Source organism: Bubalus kerabau, chromosome 1, assembly GCF_029407905.1.
Source record: "Bubalus kerabau isolate K-KA32 ecotype Philippines breed swamp buffalo chromosome 1, PCC_UOA_SB_1v2, whole genome shotgun sequence".
NCBI lineage: Eukaryota > Metazoa > Chordata > Mammalia > Artiodactyla > Bovidae > Bubalus > Bubalus kerabau.
In genome coordinates, this window is record NC_073624.1 from 637,637 (window position 1) to 659,302 (window position 21,666).

The following is a 21,666-nucleotide window of genomic DNA, read 5'->3' on the forward strand; positions in this document are numbered from 1 at the left end:
GTGGTTTAAGTTTGAAATAGGCAAACGTTGACTGCTTTTTGCTTATTGAGGGGGGATCAGTTCACTGTTGCCGAGGTGGCCTGACCACAGGAGCCGCGGCACGGGGCCCCTGGTGAGGAAGGGCCGGGCTGGAGCCGAACCCTGCCGGCGCTGACCCCTGGGCAGCCCCGGGCTCCAGGCTGCCGGCGTGCTCGCCGCACCGTGCTCGCCCTCCCTGCCCTGCTTTGCTTTGCACCTGCTGTGTGCCCCGCCCTGCGTGGATCTTACCTGTCTCCGTGCTTCCTATCCTCCAGGTGAGGGGGGCAGCCTGCCAAGCCTCGATTTCCCCCCGAGGGGGCAGAGCTGCTTCCTGCCTGCCTGCAGAGCCCGCGGGGCTGCACCTTCAGAGCTGCAGACGTGGGCAGCCCCCACTTGAGCCGCGGTGTCCCCATGAGAAACCCACGGGCCTGTGTCTCTGACCTCTTTTTACACTTAAACCCAGTTCTTCCGGAAGGGCCCTGGTCCATGTTGGGCTGTCCTGCGCAGCCAGTAGAGACCCAGCTCAGTGGTGGTCAGCGTGCTCTTGTCCTGAAGCCTCTTGTCAACCACAGGGAAGTCCACCCTGACCACTGCGGCAGCTCAGTGTTCCCCGGATGGGCCACTGTCCACGGCCCTGAAAATAGACAGGCCGCATCTCCGTGCCTCGTGTCCCAGGCAGGCCGGGCAGGCACAGGCCTTGGTCAAGTCCCCAAACAAGCACGGGAGCATTGAGGGGCTGTCTGCACACAAGCAGACCCCACCCACATGCAGCCCGTGGGGGCCACCTCCCCTTCCCAGCTCCTCAGGCTGGGTGAGAGCCACAGGATAGCGCGGGTGACACGGATGTCTCTAGGGGGCCAGAAAGCTGGGAGCCTGATAGCTGGAGTGAGCGCCTGGGGGCTGGACACAGGCACTTCTCCCTTCAGAGAGAGCTCGGAACATTCACACAAGTGGGGTTTAAAGCTGCAGAGTCGGACGCGGACACGACTGGAGCGACTTAGCAGCAGCAGCAGCAGCAGTCCTGCCTGTCAGTGTACGGTTTTGTGTGATGTAATGTAGCACTGCCTGAGCAATAAACGCTAACATGTCGTCGTGGCCAGTGGCCTGCTTCACTTTGGGTCGCCCGCATCTCTGTGCCCAGGTTCTGAAACAGCTGAGGTAAAGCATGGGGGGGGGGGGGTGTGCGGTGCTTTTAATTCATTATTTACCATAGCCCTGAGCCAGTCTGCAAGTGGGATGGCTGGAGACTGGAAAGGCACTGGCGCCTCCCCGGGGACCCCCTCCCCCACAGAAGGGGCACAGAGCCTCGCTTTTGGGTTATCTCGGGAAGTTAAATGCAAAATAAAGATGTTTAAACCAAATAAAGATGACATCTAGATTTTGGAACGTTACCAGGAGGAAGGCACAGATGGGGTAGGTGGATCTTTCCTATTCACCCCTCCCTCTACAAAGATGCTGGACCAGAGAGGCTGGACATCAGGATGGCCAGGATGCTGGCTGGTGCTCGGAACTCCCAGGGAGGCACCTCAGGCCCCACGAGTGACCCAGGGAACACGGCACAGCTCCTGGAGGGCTGGGGTCGTCTTCCCGAGGAACACTGGATGTTAAGCGGGCGGAGCCTGACCTGGATGGTCCGCTTATCCTGCAAGGGCGGGTCCCAGGTGTGTGACCTTCAGGTCTTTATGACTTGGGGGGCTCTGACTGCCAGGGCGGGTCTGTGTGACCCCGACCGCCGCGCGGGGTGGGATGGGGTGACCTCGGGCTGGGAGCATGCCACTTGTGGGCCCTCCTCCCCGCGGACACCATGCTCCGTGCCCCGCGCCCCGGTCCCTACGCCGGCCGCGGCCGCGTCTCAGACTGCAGCCCCCGCCCGGGGCGCCGCTTAGGTGCCCTCAACCGTGGCCTGTGGGACCCCACGCCCCCGACGCCCACCGCGCGCCGCCGCGCCCGGAGATGCGCTCGGGGCCGCGCCCGGAGCCGCCCCCGCCGCACCCCGCTGCCCCGGCGTCCGCGAAGCCCCACGCCCTGCGCCGGCCGCGCGGCGAGGCCCCGCCGCCGGCGCCCCCGGGCTGCACAATGCGCCGCGCCGCTGGGGTCCGTCGCCCAGGGCAACCGCAGGACGCGAGACAGCGCGACGGGGGGCGGGGGCACGCAGACCGACCCGGGTGAGCACTAAGCCCGCCTCCCTCCGAACCCTAGGCCTGGGCCCGCCGTCTGCCCCCCCCCCGCCCCCGCCCCCGGGATTCCAGACCATTCCCGTGGAGCCCCAGACATACCCTTCCTTCGGAACTCCAGGCCCGCCCAGCCCTCCACCTCTGAACCCCGCCCTTGGGGGCCCGGACCTGCGTCTCCCCAACCCAACCCTGCCCCCCACCCCCAGACTCCCCCCAACACCAGACTCCCCATCCATCCCAGCCCTGCCCCCGAAACCCATACTCCCCCAACCCCTAGACCCCCCAACCCCAGGCCCCCCCCCAATCCCAGGCTTCTGTTTCCACCGCAGCCCTGCCTGCCCTCCCCCAGAGTCCCCCCTCCACCCCTGCGCTTATGCCCCTTTGCAGGGGCCCAGGTGCTGGAAGGGAGCAAGGACGAGGTGCCCGAGGCCAAGGTTGAAGCAGGGATGGAGCCAGGTGAAACGAACAGGCTGCCATCCGAGCCCACGTCGTTGGAAGGGGAGCACAGAGCAGAATCTAGTCAGTATTGTCCTGCGCCCCTCGCCCTGGGTTTCCTGAAAGTGACTGTCAAGTTCAGGCTCTGGCTTCTGCTATCTGTTCTATTGATCTATCTGCCTATCCTAACTCAAACCACCTGCTTTAATTCCAGTAACCTCATAATAAGTCACTATTTTTCTGTTTTTTTTCTTCAAGATGTGTTCAGAGTTTCTTGGACTTTTGCATTGTTAGAATCGATTGTTAATTTACCCCTCCCCCAACACACACACACACACACACACACACACACACACACACACACAGGAGTCCTGCTGTGTGATTCCACTGAATATATAGATCAGCTGGGAAGAGAATTAATATCTTAGTATTCAGTGTCCTGATCACGAACATCATCTCTTTCTATCTTGTTGGCAAGGTTCCCACTTTTAGTTACAAGTATGTACCACCTTGGAGAAGGCAACGGCACCCCACTCCAGTACTCTTGCCTGGAAAATCCCATGGGTGGAGGAGCCTGGTAGGGTGCAGTCTGTGGGGTCTCGAAGGGACGGACACGACTGAGCGACTTGACTTTCACTTTTCACTTTCATGCATTGGAGAAGGAAGTGGCAACCCACTCCAGTGTTCTTGCCTGGAGAATCCCAGGGACGGGAAGCCTGGTGGCTGCCGTCTATGGGGTCACAGAGTCGGACACGACTGAGCGACTCAGCAGCAGCAGCAGCGTGTACCACCTTTCTTAGAGTCACTCCCAGGTAGTCCATGCTTAACACTACTGTGGATGGCAGTTTTGAGTTCCATTTCCTAATTGTCTCTCAGTTCAGTTCAGTTCAGTCGCTCAGTCGTGTCCGACTCTTTGTGACCCCATGAACCGCAGCACGCCAGGCCTCCCTGTCCATCACCAACTCAAACTCATGTCCATCGAGTCGGTGATGCCATCCAGCCATCTCATCCTCTGTCGTCCCCTTCTCCTCCTGCCCCCAATCCCTCCCAGCATCACAGTCTTTTCCAATGAGTCAACTCTTCGAGTGACGTGGCCAAAGTACTGGAGTTTCAGCTTTACCATCATTCCTTCCAAAGAACACCCAGGGCTGATCTCCTTTAGAATGGACTGGTTGAATCTCCTTGCAGTCCAAGGGACTCTCAAAAGTCTTCTCCAACACCACAGTTCAAAAGCATCAATTCTTCGGCGCTCAGCCTTCTTCACAGTCCAACTCTCACATCCACACATGACCACAGGAAAAACCATAGCCTTGAGTAGACGGACCTTTGTTGGCAAAGTAATGTCTCTGCTTTTGAATATGCTGTCTAGGTTGGTCATAACTTTCCTTCCAAGGAGTAAGCGTCTTTTAATTTCATGGCTGCAGTCACCATCTGCAGTGATTTTGGAGCCCATAAAATAAAGTCAGACACTGTTTCCACTGTTTCCCCATCTATTTCCCATGAAGTGATGGGTATACAAATACAGTTGAGTTCATTTTCCTGCCTTGGTGGTTGGTGACCTTAGTAAATATACTTACTAATTCTAACCATCAAATGTGTTACATACACACTCATCACCTGCAGATCTTTTCGGTCTTTACACCTCGTATTTCCTTTTCTTGCACTATTGCATGGGCTAGAACTTTGAGTATAATGTTGAGTAGATGTGATATAGTGGACATCTTTTTTGTTTCTGAACTCCAGAGGAAATTGTTCAGTGTTTCACCATGAAGTATGATGTTGCTATAAGTTTTTTAAAAAAACAAAACAAAAAGCCATGATTTACTTTTCCACATTTCTTTAGCTGTCAAATTTTCTTTGGCAAATTTATTCAAAATACTAATTTTCATTTTAGAACTGAATTTATATTTATATAACAGAAGTCCTAAATGGATCCAGGTTCACTAGGATACCTTCCTCTAAGCACCATTGGTTAATATTTTCCCTTTAAAGTGTACAAGTAGTATGTTTTAAGTTGTCATTCACAAAAATTATGAATTAAACACCCATAAATTCTTGCTGCTATAAGTTTGAAAGGAAGTTCCCTTTTATTCCTGGTTTACTGAGAGTTTTAAAATGAACAGTTATTACATTGAATCATGTTTCCTTCTGCATATTTTTATTTACTGTATCAATGAATTATGTTATGGATTTTTAAATATTAGCAACCTCTGTATTCTTAGAACTCTAATCATAATTTTGTTTGTACTCTAATGCTTTGATGGGCCATATTTTCATTACCGTACAATTCTCATCATTTCCACTTGATTTCTCCTTTGAGCCATGCTTTATTTTTAAAGTGTGCTGCTTAATTTTTTGGGCTCCATAATCACTGCAGATGGTGACTGCAGCCATGAAACTAGAAGACGCTTGCTCCTTGCAAGAAAAGCTATAACTAACATAGACAGCATATTAAAAAGCAGAGACATTACTTTGCCGACAAAAGTCCATCTAGTCAAAGCTATAGTTTTTCCAGTAGTCATGTGTGGATGTCAGAGTTGGACTATAAGGAAAGCTGAGATCCGAAGAATTGATGGTTTTGAACTGTGGTGTTGGAGAAGGCCCTTGAGAGTCCCTTGGACTGCAAGGAGATACAACCAGTTCATCCTAAAGGAAATCAGTCCTGAATATTCATTGGAAGGACTGATGCTGAAGCTGAAACTCCAATACTTTGGTCACCTGATGCTAAGAGCCGACTCATTAGAAGAGACCCTGATGCTGGGAAAGATTGAAGGCAGGAGGAGAAGGGGACGACAGAGGATAAGATGGTTGGATGGCATCACCAACTCAATGGACGTGAGTTTGAGTAAACTCCAGGAGGTGGTGATGGACAGGGAGGCCTGGCGTGATGCGGTCCGTGGGGTCTCAGAGTCAGACATGACTGAGCGACTGAACTGAACTGAACTGAATTTTTGAATGTTTAGAAAAATTTCTAGTTACCATTTTGTTATTAATTTCTAGTTTCCTTCAGTGGTAAAGAGTTTAGTCTGTATCATTTTGATCCACTGAAGTTGCAGAGGCCCTATGGCCCAGTATGTGATCAGTGTTGGAAGAGGTGTGTGAAGAGATGGTGTGTCCTCAGCCCGTGGATTTGATTTCTGGGTGTCACTTAGGGCTGATCGATTCAAATCTGGTACATTTTAATGATTCTTTGTTTATGCTTTCCTTTTCTGAGCGTGCGCTAAGTCACTTCAGTCCTGTCTGACTCTTTGCATCTCTATAGACTGTAGCTCACCAGGCTCCTCTGTCCATGGGATCCTCCAGGCAAGAATGCTGGAGTGGGTTGCCACGCCTTCCTCCAGGAGACCTTCCTGACCCAGGGCTCGAACTCATGTCTCACGTCTCCTGCATTGGCAAGCGGGCTTTCTACCACCAGCGCCACCTGGGCAGCCCTTCCTTTACTGAGACGAATGGTTCACTGAAGTATCTCAATATGAATTTGAATTTTCTATGTCTTTTTTTAAAAATCTCTGTCCACTTGTGTTTTTATATATTTGAAGCTATACTATTAAGTATACACACATTTGGAATTTTATGAAATGTCTCTGAGGGCTGACTGAGTGCCTTGGGGGGCTGGACACAGGGGTTAGACTGGTATCTCCTGAGTCTGAATGTAACTAGTTTGGTCTTGCCTTTGCCTTCATCTGTTTTTCTTTTGCAGAATTAAAAAGGGGAGTTTCCCAAGACTTGGTTTCTTCCCCCAAATTAGACAGATTCAAAATAGCAAAACAACTCACGGACAAGGCAGTCAAGGTAAATGCTCTCTGGGCTCAGTGGGGATGGGTTCTTTTTAAGAACGGAATTCATTTTGGAGTTTGTAGAGCGAGTCCGTGGCCTGTGGCGTGCCCTGAAGCTGAGGTGTGCTCCCGGTCCTGGCCCCAGCCTGAGGCTTGTGCCGGAGCTCCTTTACATTACACCCTTCCTTTTGAACTAAGTGATGCTTTTGAAATGCGAAAGTGCAGATACGTGCACGGTGAAAATCTCTCCTGCAGCCACGTGGCCAGTGTGTGCCCCTCATGTGACCGCAGCTGTGGACACACGTCTCAGACAAGGGACAGACTCCTAGTGACACACAAAACCCTCCCACCCTCGGCCCAGGCCCCCGAGTGACGTGGTGAGAACGCTTGTGTGTGAGGAGTTCTGGTGCTCATATGGGGCCCCTGGGACACCCACCCACGTCCCCAAGGGAGAGGCCCACCTTTCGCCAGAATGGGAGCATTTGGGGGGGAATAGTGAACTCCAGGAGATGGTGATGGACAGGGAGGCCTGGCGTGCTGCGATTCAGGGGGTCACAAAGAGTCGGACACGACTGAGCGACTAAGCTGAACTGAAGGAAGGGCAAGCATTCTTCAGATGGTTCCACAGCTTCCACTCTGAGAACGTGATTCTTGTCCTTCTCGTGCGGTCACCTTGCTCAGGCCAGGACAGTGAGGAAGCACGAGAAACCCAACGCACAGTGACGTGTGGAAACGCGCTCAACCTTACGTCCTTCTGGGGCTCACCTGCGAGTGCGGGGGTCGTACACGCGCAGCTTGGGCTGCAATGCGCTGGGTGCACCTGGAGAGAAGCACAGCCAGGAGACACACGTGGTCCGCGGCGACCCACGCAGCCACAGCAGAGCGCGGCCGCCCTCTTGGAAGCCACCTCTTGCCCTAGTTATTCCCAAATCCTGGCAACCACGGATGAACCTTTGTGCTTCCTGTCACTATCCTTTCTGGGGTTTCCTACAAATAGAATTTAACCTTTAGATTTAGCTTCAGATTTTCTTTTGAGACCTTAAAACATATAAACGTTTAGGGCTACAAATATCCCTCAAAGTACTGCTTTACTTGCGTTTCAGTAGATTTCATTTTGTAGTATTTTTGATGAGATACAGTTCAAAGTACTTAACAATTTGTACTATTTTCATTGATAGTGGGTTACTTAAAAGTATAGTTCTTAATTTCTAGACTAGTAGATTATTAAAATCCTAAAAGATGATGCTGTTAAAGTGCTGTATTCATTGCATCCGCAAATTTGGAAAACTCAGCAGTGGCCACAGGACTGGAAATGGTCAGTTTTCATTCCAATCCCAAAGAAGGGCAATGCCGAAGAATGCTCAAACTACCACACAGTTGCACTCATTTCACATGCCAGCAAGGTTATGCTCAAAATCCTTCCAACTAGGCTTCAGCAATATGTGAACTGAGAACTTCCAGATGTACAAGCTGGGTTTAGAAAAGGTAGAGGAACCAGAGATCAAATTTCCAACATTTGCTGGATCACACAGAAAGCAAGGAAATTCCAGAAAAACATTCACTTCTGCTTCATTGATTATGCTAAGCCTCTGACTGTGTGAATCACAGCAAACTATGAAAAATTCTTAAAGAGAAGGGAATACCAGACCGCCTTACCTGCTTCCTGAGAAACCTGTATGCAGGTCAAGATGCAGAAGTTAGAACTGGACATGAAACAATGGACTGGTTCAAAATTGGGAAGGAGGACATCAAGGCTGTATGTTGTCACCCTGCTTACTTAACTTACATGCAGAGAGCATCATGCAGAATGCCTGACTGGATGAATCAAAGCTGGAATCAAGATTGCTGGGAGAAATATCAATAGCCTCAGATACACAGATGACACCACCCTTATGGCAGAAAGTGAAGAGGAACTGAAAAGCCTCTTTACGAAAGTGAAAAAGGAGAGTGAAAAAGTTGGCTTAAACCTCAACATTCAGAAAGCGAAGATCATGGCATCCAGTTCCATCACTTCATGGCAAATAGATGGGGAAACAATGGAAATAGTGATAAAATTTATTTTGGGGGGCTCCAAAATCACTGCAGATGGTGACTGCAGCCATGAAATGAAAAGACACTTGCTCCTTGGAAGGAAAGCTCTGACAAACCTAGACAGTATATTAAAAAGCAGAGACATTACTTTGCCGACAAAGGTCCATATAGTCAAAGCTACAGTTTTTCCAGTAGTCGTGTACAGATGTGAGAGTTGGACCATAAAGAAGGCTGAGTGCCAAAGAACTGATGCTTTTGAAGACTTGGACAGCACGGAGATCAAACCAGTCAATCCTAAAGGAAATCAACCCTGAATAGTTGTTGGAAGGACTGATGCTGAAGATGAAAGTCCAATACTTTGGCCACCTGATGTGAAGAACTGACTCATTGGAAAAGACCCTGATGCTGAACGATTGAAGGCAAAAGGAGAAGGGGACAACAGAAGATGAGATGATTAGATAACATCACCAACTCAATGGACATGAATTTGAGCACGCTCTGGGAGATAGTGGAGGACAGAGGAGCCTGGCGTGCAGCCGTCCTTGGGGTCACAAAGAGTTGGACATGGCTAAGCATCGACTGGACAACAATAAAGAAGGTTGTTTCTGGTTATTTTGTTACTGATTTCTGGTTTGATTAACTGTGGTTGAGAATGTAATTGGTATATTTCTGTTGAAATGTATTCAGACCTGCTTTCTGCCTAGCATTTTGTTAATTTATATAGATGTTGAAGTAGAGTGCTCTATTCACAGTCATCAAGGAAGAGGTTTTCATTTGAGTTCTTCAAGTCCTCTAGACTTGAGGGGTTTGTTTTTGTTTTTTGTCTCTGTGTTCTTTAATTTCCTGAGAGAAGCATGTTAAATTTCCAAGTGTAATTGTGGATTTGTCTAATTGTGTTTCTCCCAAGTTTTGCTGTGTATAATTTATAGCTCTGTTAGTGGGTGCAGACAAATGTGTTATGAGAAGCTGAGTGTTTGCTTTGCATTGTACGGTGCTTTCCTTTACTTTAGTGATGCATCTTTGTCGCAAAGGTTGCTCTGTTTCATACTTGGATCATTTTATTCTCTACCTGTCTGTAGGCTTGTGCTTTTGATTTTCTCTTGTGAACAGCATAGATTGAGATAAGAAAAAGATGTAGTCTGGCACTTCTTGCCTTTTAACTGGAGCATTTTGTGTATTTGTCTGGTATATTCCCGTGGGGTTTCATTCATTTGGTGCCTGCTCATTTTTCCTCTCCGTTCATGCCTACTTGTGGACTGATTTTCCCTCTTGTGTTAGAAGCCTTGCACTCCGTGTTCTCCTTTTGCGGTTCCCTTCCGTTTTGTACTCTGTTGGCTTGTTACAGTTCGTCCAGTTTTCTGAAGTTGTTCAGTCTGACCCTAGCTCAGCAGGGAGCCTGGGGGTGTGGGCAGGGGGTCCTGCCGTCGTCAGCCCCGCCCCTCCTCACTACGGCCCCTGTCGTGGAGCACGGCCCTCGCCCTGCGGCCGGGCAGGCCAGGCTCCAGACCCGTGTTCTGAGCAGAAGGAGCCCCGTGGTCCCCCGAGGGGGTGCTGGAACTGGGCTGCCAGAGTCTGGCCACAAGCCTGCACGTCCTTGGCAGGTGGTCCTGGTCCTCGCGCCCATGCTGTGTGACGGACCACCACGGCCTTAGCTACTTAGACACACCCATGTGCTATCTCCCGGCTCCTGTAGGCTAGGGTCCAGGCCGGGCCCTCTGCTCAGCGTCTGTCGAGGCACGGAGCTGGCGGGTCGCATCTGGAGGCCCACAGCGGGAGGAACCCCTTCGGAACTCTCTCAGCTGGTCGGCAGGGTTGATTTCCCCGAGACTGTAGAATGTGTGGCACCTTCAGAGCCGCAGTGGGGAGAGGCCGTCCCTGCTGGTCTCCATTTCTGACCCTCTTTTCAGGAGCACCCTTGATTAGGCCAGGCCCACCCAGGGTCACCTGCCTTTCAAATTCAGAGTCTAATTAGGGACCCCATGAGTCTGAGCCGCTGCCCCCTCCTGCCCTGTCCTGCTCTCACATGCTCATGAGGCCCTAGGCTCACTGCTGCCCACGCCCCTGGTCCCCACCGCTGCCCACGGGATGTGTCCAGGTGGGTCCTCAGCAGCTCGGCCTCGGGCCCCAGCGTGACCGTCCATCTCCTTGCTCAACTGTCCGCTGGGAAGCAAAGGGTTGTCTGCCACTGCCCTCTGCCTGGCCCCAGGCAGCTGGCTCATCCCCACAGTAGTGGGCGGGGTCCTCTGTCCCTGGCACTGGCCCTGGGTGGGGGCGCTGCCCCTCTGGCCCCTCCCGGCATCTGAGTGCCCCCAACCCCTCCTCAAACCTCAAGCACCTCCCCATCCCCAAGTGTGCGGGCCGGTCACCTTTGTACAGGAAAGAAAGCCATAGCGCACAGGTCCTGGGTCCACCCCGAGGCCCGCCTTTCAGACCTCGACCTGCCCTGAGCTGAGGTCTGAGCCTCCAGAAGCCCCAAGGTCCTGGCTGTGCCTCCTCTGGGTGAGTGTGAGCGAGGCCTGTGCGTGCAAGGCCCCCACACCCGGGGCCGTGGACACAGACCAGAGGTGGGCCTGCCTGGGGGCTGCCTGCCCCGCCCTGGCGGCTGCCTGATTCTCAGAGCAGATGGAGCATCTTCCTGCCGGGACCGGCCCTCATCCTGACAGCAGACTCCTCTTACAGAGACAGGGTTAACTCATTTTCCATTCCTTAATTTCAAACACACTTGCAATTTGAGGAAAAGAAGATCTTCTCCATCTGCGGACACTACCCAGTGATCCGGTCCACCCTGTGGAGGAAGGGCTGGGTGGAAAAGAAGTTCCACTTCCTGACCAGTCTCGTGCCTAGCGTCGACGGCGACGGGGAAGGGGTGCCGGGTAGAGTATCGGCGTGTGTGTTCTGCGTGAAATGTGTGTGTCTGTCACGGAGACCCAGAGTGGGTTCCATGTGGGCCCTGCGCTGTGGCTTTCCCCGGGGGAGGGGCTGCCCTCTCGGCCCCCAGCCCAGGCGTCCAGGCATCGACGAGCCCTTTCAAACCCTGGTTCTGGTCACTTCCAGGTGTATCCACGTCCAGGCCTCCTCGTGCCTGGACGTTGTCCACTGTCCGTCAGCAGCCTGGCCCTGGAAGTCCCTGTTCTGGGCTCAGCTCCCTCCTGGCCCCTGCTTGGCCCCCTGCCATGCTTGTTCATCCTGGTCCTCCCTGACCTGAGCCAGGCCTGTGCCCCCTCCCCACAGAGCCTGCACCCTCTTGGCTCCAGGGTCTCCACTCGGCCTCCACGCAGTTCACGGCACAGGTCCGTTCAGTGGACACTCGGGGGGGCACCACGGCCCAAGCCTGACTTAGCCCTGCTCCTCATGGGACCTGTGGGGGCGCTGCTCTGCCCTGGGCCCAGCGGTGGGCCTGGCTGTGGTCAGTGACTTGCTGATTTCCTGTATGTTGTGTTTGCAGAAAACAAACATGCTGAAGGCAAAGAGAATCAAGATGTGGCTTTGGAGAAAGCAGACGACATCCACGATGTGATGGTAGGTCCCCGTGGGCTCGAGGGGAGCCTCGGCCAGACATTTACCCCTCCTCTGTGCCGCATCCTGGGAGGCGGGGCGGCAGCAAAGCCACAGTCACACCCAGCCTTGAGGACGTGCCTGTGTGCATGTGCCCTGTGCGTCACGTGGCCTCCCCGTGTGCCCTGTGCGTCACGTGGCCTCCCCGTGTGCCCTGTGCGTCACGTGGCCTCCCCGTGTGCCCTGTGCGTCACGTGTGCCTCCCTGTGTGCCCCCGTCTGTGTGTCCATGTGCGTGCATCCCCATGTGCCCCGTGTCTGTGCGTCCACGTGTGTGGCTCCCCGTGTGCCCACGTCTCTGTGTCCACATGGGCCTCCCCGTGTGCCCGTGTCTGTGCTCCCGTGTGAGCAGACGGGCTGAGCCTACCATCTGTGGTGACCCCGAGGGTCGGGGCTGCACAGCCCCGGCAGCGATGGTGGACGTGCAGTCTGCCGCACCTAGGACTGCACTCCCAGGCCGCGCTGCTGGCTGGGCGGCAGGTCAGCCGTCGTGGGCTGGGCAGAGCTGGCGGTGGACAGGGAGGCAGTTGCCTGGGGTTGTGGGAGGCTGCTGGCAGGTAATGGAGGGTCGCTGAGACTCAAGGGGAGAAAAGAAAGTTAAAACCAGGCCAGAAAGCTGCACTGTGAGGAGAATGGGATGCATCGAGCACACTGGCGTGCAGGGCTGCCGGCCCCCAGAAACCCTGTGAACACAGCAAAGACCAGTCACTCGGGGAGAAATTTGCAGGGCGTGTGACTGCCCAGATCTGCTGCTCAGAGTATGTGAAGCGCCCGCCCACCAGAAGAGATGTTGATCGAATGGAAAACGGGCAAGGGCCTGACAGGCCGGTGGGCGCATCACACCTATTCCTGGCGCGGATCCCTTTCTGCAAAAGTCGACCGCGAGGCTGGGGAGGCGCTGTGGGTCAGGGGTGTGGGGAGCCTGGGGGGCAGGAGCGTTAGCTCTGGACCGGAGGCCGGGCCTCCCCTCGGGCGCCTGAGTGGCCCCCACACTCTCTATACATCCGTCTGTGATGCTTCATCACGCGCTGTAACAGATGCGACTTACTGGGGAAGTGGCTGCAGGAGCTGCCGCATCACTCTGAGAGCAGGAGGAAGGACCAAGGGCTTGAGCCCGAGTCCAGGGACCCGGGTCAGGTGAGCTTTGGAAGTGGTGTTGGCAGCCTGGCCCCAGTAGGGGCCCCCGGCCCACCCCCAGCAGCAGCACTGTGTGATGGTATGCGGGAGGAGCCGTCCTGCCAGAACACGGGGCTCAAGATGGGCTGACCCGAGCCACAGGCCTCAGGTGGTCCTGACATGCTGTCTGCGGATGTGACCCAAAGGGTCTTCTCCAAGGTGTTCGGCTCATGTCCGGGGGCAGGATCATGGAGAATCTTTTCCCTTCCTCATATCTCTTTGGTTAGAATTTTTGACCAAGGAGAAGAGCGCAGACACCAAGGACTCCCAGTCTTGCTTCAGCCGCGGTCCTGGGCCCTTGCACTCTGACGGCTCGCGGCAGCAGAGGAGCCCGCGTCCTGGCGGCCGGGGAGGGGGCTCTCCCGGGGCTGTGGCCAGCACGTCCTGCAGAGAGCACCTGTGGGGCGGGCAGTGTAGATCCCGCTTGCTGCCCCTGCCGCCCGGAGTCCGAGCCCCCCGTCCCCTCACATGGGAAGCCCTGTGTGGTCACAGCGGCTCCACGTGGGCCGGCAGGAGGCCCTCAGGGAATGTGCGAGGCTGCCGTCAGGACTGGAGCTGCATGGAAACCACGCGCTTCTCAACCTAAACCCCGAGCCCTTCGTCCTGGGCCTGCCCCACCCTCAGAGACGTGAGCCTCGGATGCTGGGTACTGATAAAGGTTTCTTCTTGCCAGTCCAGGTTGGTAAAAAATGAAACGCCCTACTTCCTCTGGACAATCAAAAGGGACGTCATCGACTATCACAGCCTGAGCTGCGACCAGATGCTGAACCACTATGGGAAGACGGCGTCCTTCACCACTAAGGTGAGTGGGGGAACTTGGGCAGGCTCAGGGCAGGGGGATAGCGCCCTGCCTCCTGAAATGCCAGCACCTCCAGAGCTGGACAGCCCCATGGGGCGCCGGTCACCTCGGGGCTCCTCCCCAGGACTGGAAGCTCCTGGCCTAGCCAGAGGCTGCCTGGCATCAGTGTCCAGAGACGCTTGGCACTGCTCCCCGCAAACCTCCCCAGAGCCTCTGCGTCCCCCACCGTGTCCCTCGGTGGGCCCAAGGCCACAGAATCACTCTCCTCTGGGCTGCAGGGCAAGCCCCAGACAGGGCCAGTGACCGCTGCCGCTGCAGCCTGGCCTGGGCTCTGGACCCTGGAGCGGCTCTGGGTCGGTGGGGTGGGGGTGGGCCACCCTCACCTGCGCTGTGACTTCCAGCTGTTGGGGGCTCTGCCACCCACTTCTCACCCTCACCCGCTTTCAGCTGTCAGCCACCCCAGGCAGCCATTCCCCATGTACCCTGAAGGCTGAGGCTGGGGTGGGGCCAGCTGGGACAGACAGGCCTGCACGTGCCCTTCAGCAGCAGGGGGGCCTCAGAAGTCAGAGATGACACGGGGGATGGGACGAGGCTCCTGGCTGCCCACGGAGCTCCGCCAAGGCGTCCTCACCAGGCCTCAGGCCACTGGTGTGCTTCTGGGCTGGGGGCCGCCTGCAGGGGCGCAGTGGGCCCGGGCTCCCTGCAGAGACCCCAGGCAGTGATGGCCTCATGGCTCCGGGGCGGGGGCCCATTTCCCTAGACGGGCTGCCAGGCTGGGCCTGCCTAACCACGAGTGTGGCATCAGGCGGGCACAGTGTTGGGGGGGGCACGCTGTAGACCGGGGCGCTCCCTTCTCCGCCCTTCCCGGCTGGAGGCCGAGCATGCAGGGACGGGGGTGGATGCAGCACCCTCTGCCCTGGGCGCTCCCAGACGGCTCTGTCCACCCTCGGGCCTGCCATAGCCACCGCTGACGACAGGGTGAGCCCGAGGCCCTGGCCAGCTCGCCGGGTGACCTGGGTGTTTGGCCAGTTGGCTGGGGGGCAGAGGGGCCAGGGGCCAGGGAGGGTCTGCTCCCCGAGGTGCCCACTGAAGCCGGCACCACCCAGCCAGGCCCACGGGCTCTCAGACTGGCCGAGCGGGCCTGGTGCAGCCTGCGGGCCTGACGTGCCACTGTCTCCGGAGATCGGGCTGTGTGTGAGCATGCGGAGCCTGCCGTGGTACGTCCAGGCCAACCCCGACACCTTCTTCCCACGCTGCTACAGCCTCTGCACCGAAAGCGAGAAGCAAGAGTTCCGGGGTGAGTGGAGCCGGGAGACCTGGGGCCTCTCTGTGGCCTGGCCACCCGCCCACAGGACGGGCCTCAGGGCTGGAGGTGGGGCGGGCCCGGTTCCATCTCAACCCTCAGCTCTGTCTCTGGGCTGGGGACAAAGGCTGCTTCCTTTGGACCTGCCCAGGGGCACAGGAGAGAGAACAGGGCAGGGCAGGCAGGGGTTCGCGCGAGGGTGCCCATGTCTCCTGAGCACCCATCTGGAGGCCGTGGAGATGCGGCTGCTGTCCAGCACACACTGCCCTGCGCCTGGCCCCCAGGCCGGCCTCCAGGAGTGAGTGACCGGATGCAGGCCAGGCAGGGTCAGTGGGGGACTGTGGGCAGGGCCTTGTGGGAGCGGGTCTGGGTGGAGACCCAGGAGGGGCGCAAGGGCGGCAGGAGGGGAGCACCTGGCCGGGAGCAGGCAGCGCTCATGGGCCTTGGGCTCAGGGCTGTCCATGCATCAGGACAGGAAGGGGGCGAGGGGCGCTCCGCTTCTGGGTGTCTCCAGGGTGGCCAGAGCTGCTGAGGGGGGCCTCCCGAGGTGTGGAAGGAGCAGGTTTGCTTGAGAAACTGCGGGGATATCTTACAGACCTCCGGGTGGTCTGTGCTCAGAAGCAGAGGTTTTGTGGCGACCTCATCAGGAGCGCTGTTGCAGGCGTTAGAGTCTGGAGCCGGGGTGGGGAACAGCCGCTGCTGCCCCTGAATGGTGACAGGCGTCCAGAGCCAGCCCCGGGCCCAAGCCTGAGTTTGGGGGACCCTGAGTGGGTGCTGCAGGACCCCCGGCCACCCGCACTTAGAGCTGTGGACCCAGCTTCTGGGGAGGCCCCTCTTGTGAGGGGGCAGTGCCGCTGCTGTCCACAGAGGGCGCTCCTGGAAGGATCCGTCTGTGCAGGCTGAGGACGCTGGGCAGGCAGAGGTGGTGAGGGTGCCCCCGGACCATGGCCCGGGTGGCACAGGAGAGCGGCAGGAAAGGGGGTGCCCGGTTCTGCCTCTGGGCCCATGGGCAGGTGGATGCGTGGCCGCGGGGAGGTCCCGGCTGTGAGAGTCCACTCTGCAGAGGCTGGAGGATGAGGTGGGGACGGACCATGTGGGCGAGGGGGCAATGGGGAGCTCTTTGCCCCCCAGAGGGCAACGAAGCAGGAGCAAGGCCCCGCACCCCAGGGAGGACGTCAGGGCTGAGCGTGGCTGGCGCGCCGAGGGCCCATCCCCGGCGCAGGCAGAGGGGGCGAGGCCTTGTGTCCTTGCAGACGACTTCAGGCGCACGGTGGCCTCCAGCATCCTGAAGTGGGTGGTCAGCCAGCAGAGCAGCAGGAGCAAGCCGCGGAGCAGGCGGGAGAAGGCCCGCGACAGCAGTGCGAGCAGGAAAGGTGTGCTGGCGGGCAGGCCGGCGGGGCCGTGGGCCGGGCTCCCGGGAAGCAGCGGCGGCGCTGCCCCGCCCCCAGTCTCCTCCCGCAGAATCCGAAGGGAATGGCACTCCTGGGTCATGTCGGAGGTGTGGCCCACTGTGGGATTAGGCCTACAAAACTCAAATTTAAGTCTTTTTTGGTTGTTATTCACTTGAATAGAACAGTTTTAGGTTCACAGCAAGACGGGAGCAGAAGGTCCAGAGATATCCCATGTACCCTCTGCCCCTGCTTCCCCCACCATCAACATCCCCCCAGACGGTACATTCGTTGTAACTGATGAACCCACACTGACACGTCATCTTCAGAGTCCACAGTCTACGCTAGGGCTTCCTCCTGGTTTGGACAAATGTAGTATCACACGTATCCACCAACATAGTATCGTTCAGAGCAATTCACTGCCCTAAAAATCTGCTCAGTGGTAAAGAATCTGCCTGCCCACGCAGGAGACGTGGGTTCCATGCCTGGGTCAGGAAGATCCCCTGGAGAAGGAAATGGTAACCCACTCCAGTATTCTTGCCTGGGAAAGCCCTCGGACAGAGGCCTGGTGCGCAACAGTGCACGGGGCTGCAAAGAGTCAGACGCGACTGGGCAACTAAGCAGCAATAAAAAGTCCTCCGCGGTCAGCCTGCTCGTTCCTGCCTCACCCCTGACACCTGATTCCCACGGTCAGCCTGCTCATTCCTGCCTCACCCCTGCCACTTGATTCCCACGGTCAGCCTGCTTGTTCCTGCCTCACCCCTGACACCTGATTCCCACGGTCAGCCTGCTCGTTCCTGCCTCACCCCTGACACCTGATTCCCACGGTCAGCCTGCTCGTTCCTGCCTCACCCCTGCCACCTGATTCCCGCGGTCAGCCTGCTCGTTCCTGCCTCACCCCTGCCACCTGATTCCCGCGGTCAGCCTGCGCGTTCCTGCCTCACCCCTGACACCTGATTCCCACGGTCAGCCTGCGCGTTCCTCCTCACCCCTGCCACCTGATTCCCGCGGTCAGCCTGCGCGTTCCTCCTCACCCCTGCCACCTGATTCCCGCGGTCAGCCTGCGCGTTCCTGCCTCACCCCTGACACCTGATTCCCACGGTCAGCCTGCGCGTTCCTCCTCACCCCTGCCACCTGATTCCCACGGTCAGCCTGCGCGTTCCTCCTCACCCCTGCCACCTGATTCCCACGGTCAGCCTGCGCGTTCCTCCTCACCCCTGCCACCTGATTCCCGCGGTCAGCCTGCGCGTTCCTGCCTCACCCCTGCCACCTGATTCCCACGGTCAGCCTGCGCGTTCGTCCTCACCCCTGCCACCTGATTCCCACGGTCAGTCTGCGCGTTCCTGCCTCACCCCTGCCACCTGATTCCCACGGTCAGCCTGCGCGTTCCTGCCTCACCCCTGCCACCTGATTCCCACGGTCACCCTGCGCGTTCCTCCTCACCCCTGCCACCTGATTCCCACGGTCAGCCTGCGCGTTCCTGCCTCACCCCTGCCACCTGATTCCCACGGTCAGCCTGCGCGTTCCTGCCTCACCCCTGCCACCTGATTCCCACGGTCACCCTGCGCGTTCCTCCTCACCCCTGCCACCTGATTCCCACGGTCAGCCTGCGCGTTCGTCCTCACCCCTGCCACCTGATTCCCACGGTCAGCCTGCGCGTTCCCGCCTCACCCCTGCCACCTGATTCCCATGGTCAGCCTGCGCGTTCCCGCCTCACCCCTGCCACCTGATTCCCATGGTCAGCCTGCGCGTTCCTCCTCACCCCTGCCACCTGATTCCCACGGTCAGCCTGCGCGTTCCTGCCTCACCCCTGCCACCTGATTCCCATGGTCAGCCTGCGCGTTCCTCCTCACCCCTGCCACCTGATTCCCACGGTCAGCCTGCGCGTTCCTCCTCACCCCTGCCACCTGATTCCCACGGTCAGCCTGCGCGTTCCTCCTCACCCCTGCCACCTGATTCCCACGGTCAGCCTGCGCGTTCCTGCCTCACCCCTGCCACCTGATTCCCACGGTCAGCCTGCGCGTTCGTCCTCACCCCTGCCACCTGATTCCCACGGTCAGTCTGCGCGTTCCTGCCTCACCCCTGCCACCTGATTCCCACGGTCAGCCTGCGCGTTCCTGCCTCACCCCTGCCACCTGATTCCCACGGTCACCCTGCGCGTTCCTCCTCACCCCTGCCACCTGATTCCCACGGTCAGCCTGCGCGTTCCTGCCTCACCCCTGCCACCTGATTCCCACGGTCAGCCTGCGCGTTCCTGCCTCACCCCTGCCACCTGATTCCCACGGTCACCCTGCGCGTTCCTCCTCACCCCTGCCACCTGATTCCCACGGTCAGCCTGCGCGTTCGTCCTCACCCCTGCCACCTGATTCCCACGGTCAGCCTGCGCGTTCCCGCCTCACCCCTGCCACCTGATTCCCATGGTCAGCCTGCGCGTTCCCGCCTCACCCCTGCCACCTGATTCCCATGGTCAGCCTGCGCGTTCCTCCTCACCCCTGCCACCTGATTCCCACGGTCAGCCTGCGCGTTCCTGCCTCACCCCTGCCACCTGATTCCCATGGTCAGCCTGCGCGTTCCTCCTCACCCCTGCCACCTGATTCCCACGGTCAGCCTGCGCGTTCCTCCTCACCCCTGCCACCTGATTCCCACGGTCAGCCTGCGCGTTCCTCCTCACCCCTGCCACCTGATTCCCACGGTCAGCCTGCGCGTTCCTGCCTCACCCCTGCCACCTGATTCCCACGGTCAGCCTGCGCGTTCCTCCTCACCCCTGCCACCTGATTCCCACGGTCAGCCTGCGCGTTCCTCCTCACCCCTGCCACCTGATTCCCACGGTCAGCCTGCGCGTTCCTCCTCACCCCTGCCACCTGATTCCCACGGTCAGCCTGCGCGTTCCTGCCTCACCCCTGCCACCTGATTCCCACGGTCAGCCTGCGCGTTCCTCCTCACCCCTGCCACCTGATTCCCACGGTCAGCCTGCGCGTTCCTCCTCACCCCTGCCACCTGATTCCCACGGTCAGCCTGCGCGTTCCTCCTCACCCCTGCCACCTGATTCCCATGGTCAGCCTGCGCGTTCCTCCTCACCCCTGCCACCTGATTCCCGCGGTCAGCCTGCGCGTTCCTGCCTCACCCCTGACACCTGACTCTTTTATTGTCGCCACAGCTCTGCATTTTCCAGAATGTCACAGAGCTGGAATCATAAACTACATGTGATTCAGTCCTCTCTCCTTACTAACGTGCGTTTAAGGTTCCTCCGTGTCTTTTTATGACCCAGGAGCGCATTTCTCTTTAGCACTGAATAACGTTCCCCAGTCTGGATGGACAGTTTGTTCCTCGAGTCATCTACTGATGACGTGGGCATCCAAGGGCATCTTGGTTGCTTCTGAGTCTTGGCAATTGGGATTAAAGCTGCATACAGAGTTTGTGCAGCCCTAAGTGTTCAACTCACTTGGTAAATACCAAGGAACACCACGACTGCTGGATAACACGGCAAGAGTGTGTTTTTTCGTTTGGTGAGAAACTAACCCCCAAACTGGGCTCCAAAGTGGTCGCGGCCCGTTTTGCGTTCCCACCTGAACGATGCGAGCGCCCGTTGCTCCACGTGCTCACCAGCATCTCGTGCTGTCGCTGTTCCGCATCGTGACCGTTCTGATGGGTGTGTAGCGGTGCCTAATTGTTTTAGTTTGCGTTCCTCTGACAACACATGGTGGTGAACGTCTTTCAACATACTTATTTATCATCTGTACGTATTCTTTGGTGAGAAATTTTTTCAGCTTCCCTCCATTTTTAAATCGGGGTATTTGTTTTTCACTGAGGAGCAAGTGTGTGCTCAGAAGCAGAGGTTTTGTGGCAAGCTCATCAGAAGTGTGGTTTCTCTTCCATCAAGGGTCTGGGAGGCCAGGTGGAGGGGGAAGGGCAGAGAGGGGTGGGCACAGTGCAGTGGGAGGGCAGCTTCCAGAGGGGAAAGGTTACCGGCCCAGACCCAGGTGTGGCGTCCAGGGTGACCACCCAGAGACGTGAGACCCCCGCCCAGACCCAGGTGTGGCGTCCAGGGTGACCACCCAGAGACGTGGGACCCCCGCCCAGACCCAGGTGTGGCGTCCAGGGTGACCACCCAGAGATGTGGGACCCCGCCATGAGGCCTTGAGGTGCAGCCTGGTGGGGTGGCCTTTGCCAGTGGCACCCCCAGGGTGCCACTCCACGGGGTGGTGGCCCGGGCTCCCACAGGGGGCTGGCGGCATGGGCGGGCAGCGGCCCGGGCTCCATGGGGGTGGGCGGTGGTCCAGGTTCCACGGGGGTGGGCAGCGGCCCGGGCTCCCACAGGGGCGGGTGGCAGGGGTGGGCGGCAGTCCCAGTTCCATGGGGGCAGGTGGTGGCCCGGGCTCCCATAGGGGTGGGCGGCGGCCCAGGCTCCACAGGGGCAGGAGGAGGTCGAGGCTCTCTGTGCCTTGCTTGGGTTTCAGTTCCTGAGGGTGCAGGACCGAGGCTCCTGCGGCTGTCGGGGCAGTTCGTGGATGTCGCGTGCAAGGTGTGCAAGGCCTACCTGGGACGGCTGGAGCACGAGGACATCGACCTCACCGAGGACAGCGCCACGGACCTCACGGAGGACGAGTGGAACGACCTGACCCGGCAGTTCTACTCGCTCGTCCAGTAAGACGCCCGTTGGCGGGCTCCGGGGCGATGTGAGGGCTCCAGGCGGACTTCAGGGCGTCTGGCGAGGTCTGGCCTCGGGGACATCAGGGATGCTCTTCTGGGCGTTGGGTGCGCAGGCCCCAGTGGACGGATGAGGTGACACCCGGAGCCTGTGGGCAGTGCCACCTCCAGCACCTTCCACGCCCTGCATGTTCTTGGCGTTGCTCACGCCTGCAGCGGCGTGGGGGGCCTCTACATGGCCAGGCTGCCCGCTGGGCTTGGGCGGTCGGGACTAGCCAGCCGTCGTTAGGCCTCCTGACTCCCCATGACTTCCAATTGCCGCATGATACCCGGGGACCCGCTGCTCAGGGGCCCGAGCTGTTTTA

General features: G+C 57.8%; 1 protein-coding gene across 1 annotated transcript in view; it reads left to right on the forward strand.

Moving 5' to 3' along the window:
- Positions 1 to 1,822: 1,822 nt before the first annotated feature.
- The window catches only part of TTLL8 (tubulin tyrosine ligase like 8), a 53,191-nt gene continuing 33,347 nt past the window's right edge, over positions 1,823 to 21,666 (forward strand). Inside the window, exons 1-9 of the mRNA XM_055565988.1 lie at positions 1,823 to 2,183; positions 2,580 to 2,648; positions 6,328 to 6,419; positions 11,169 to 11,307; positions 11,880 to 11,953; positions 13,838 to 13,966; positions 15,146 to 15,260; positions 16,520 to 16,639; positions 21,112 to 21,298. Of these exons, the coding sequence (XP_055421963.1) occupies positions 1,823 to 2,183; positions 2,580 to 2,648; positions 6,328 to 6,419; positions 11,169 to 11,307; positions 11,880 to 11,953; positions 13,838 to 13,966; positions 15,146 to 15,260; positions 16,520 to 16,639; positions 21,112 to 21,298 (1,286 nt within the window). The remainder of the gene's footprint in view (positions 2,184 to 2,579; positions 2,649 to 6,327; positions 6,420 to 11,168; positions 11,308 to 11,879; positions 11,954 to 13,837; positions 13,967 to 15,145; positions 15,261 to 16,519; positions 16,640 to 21,111; positions 21,299 to 21,666) is intronic.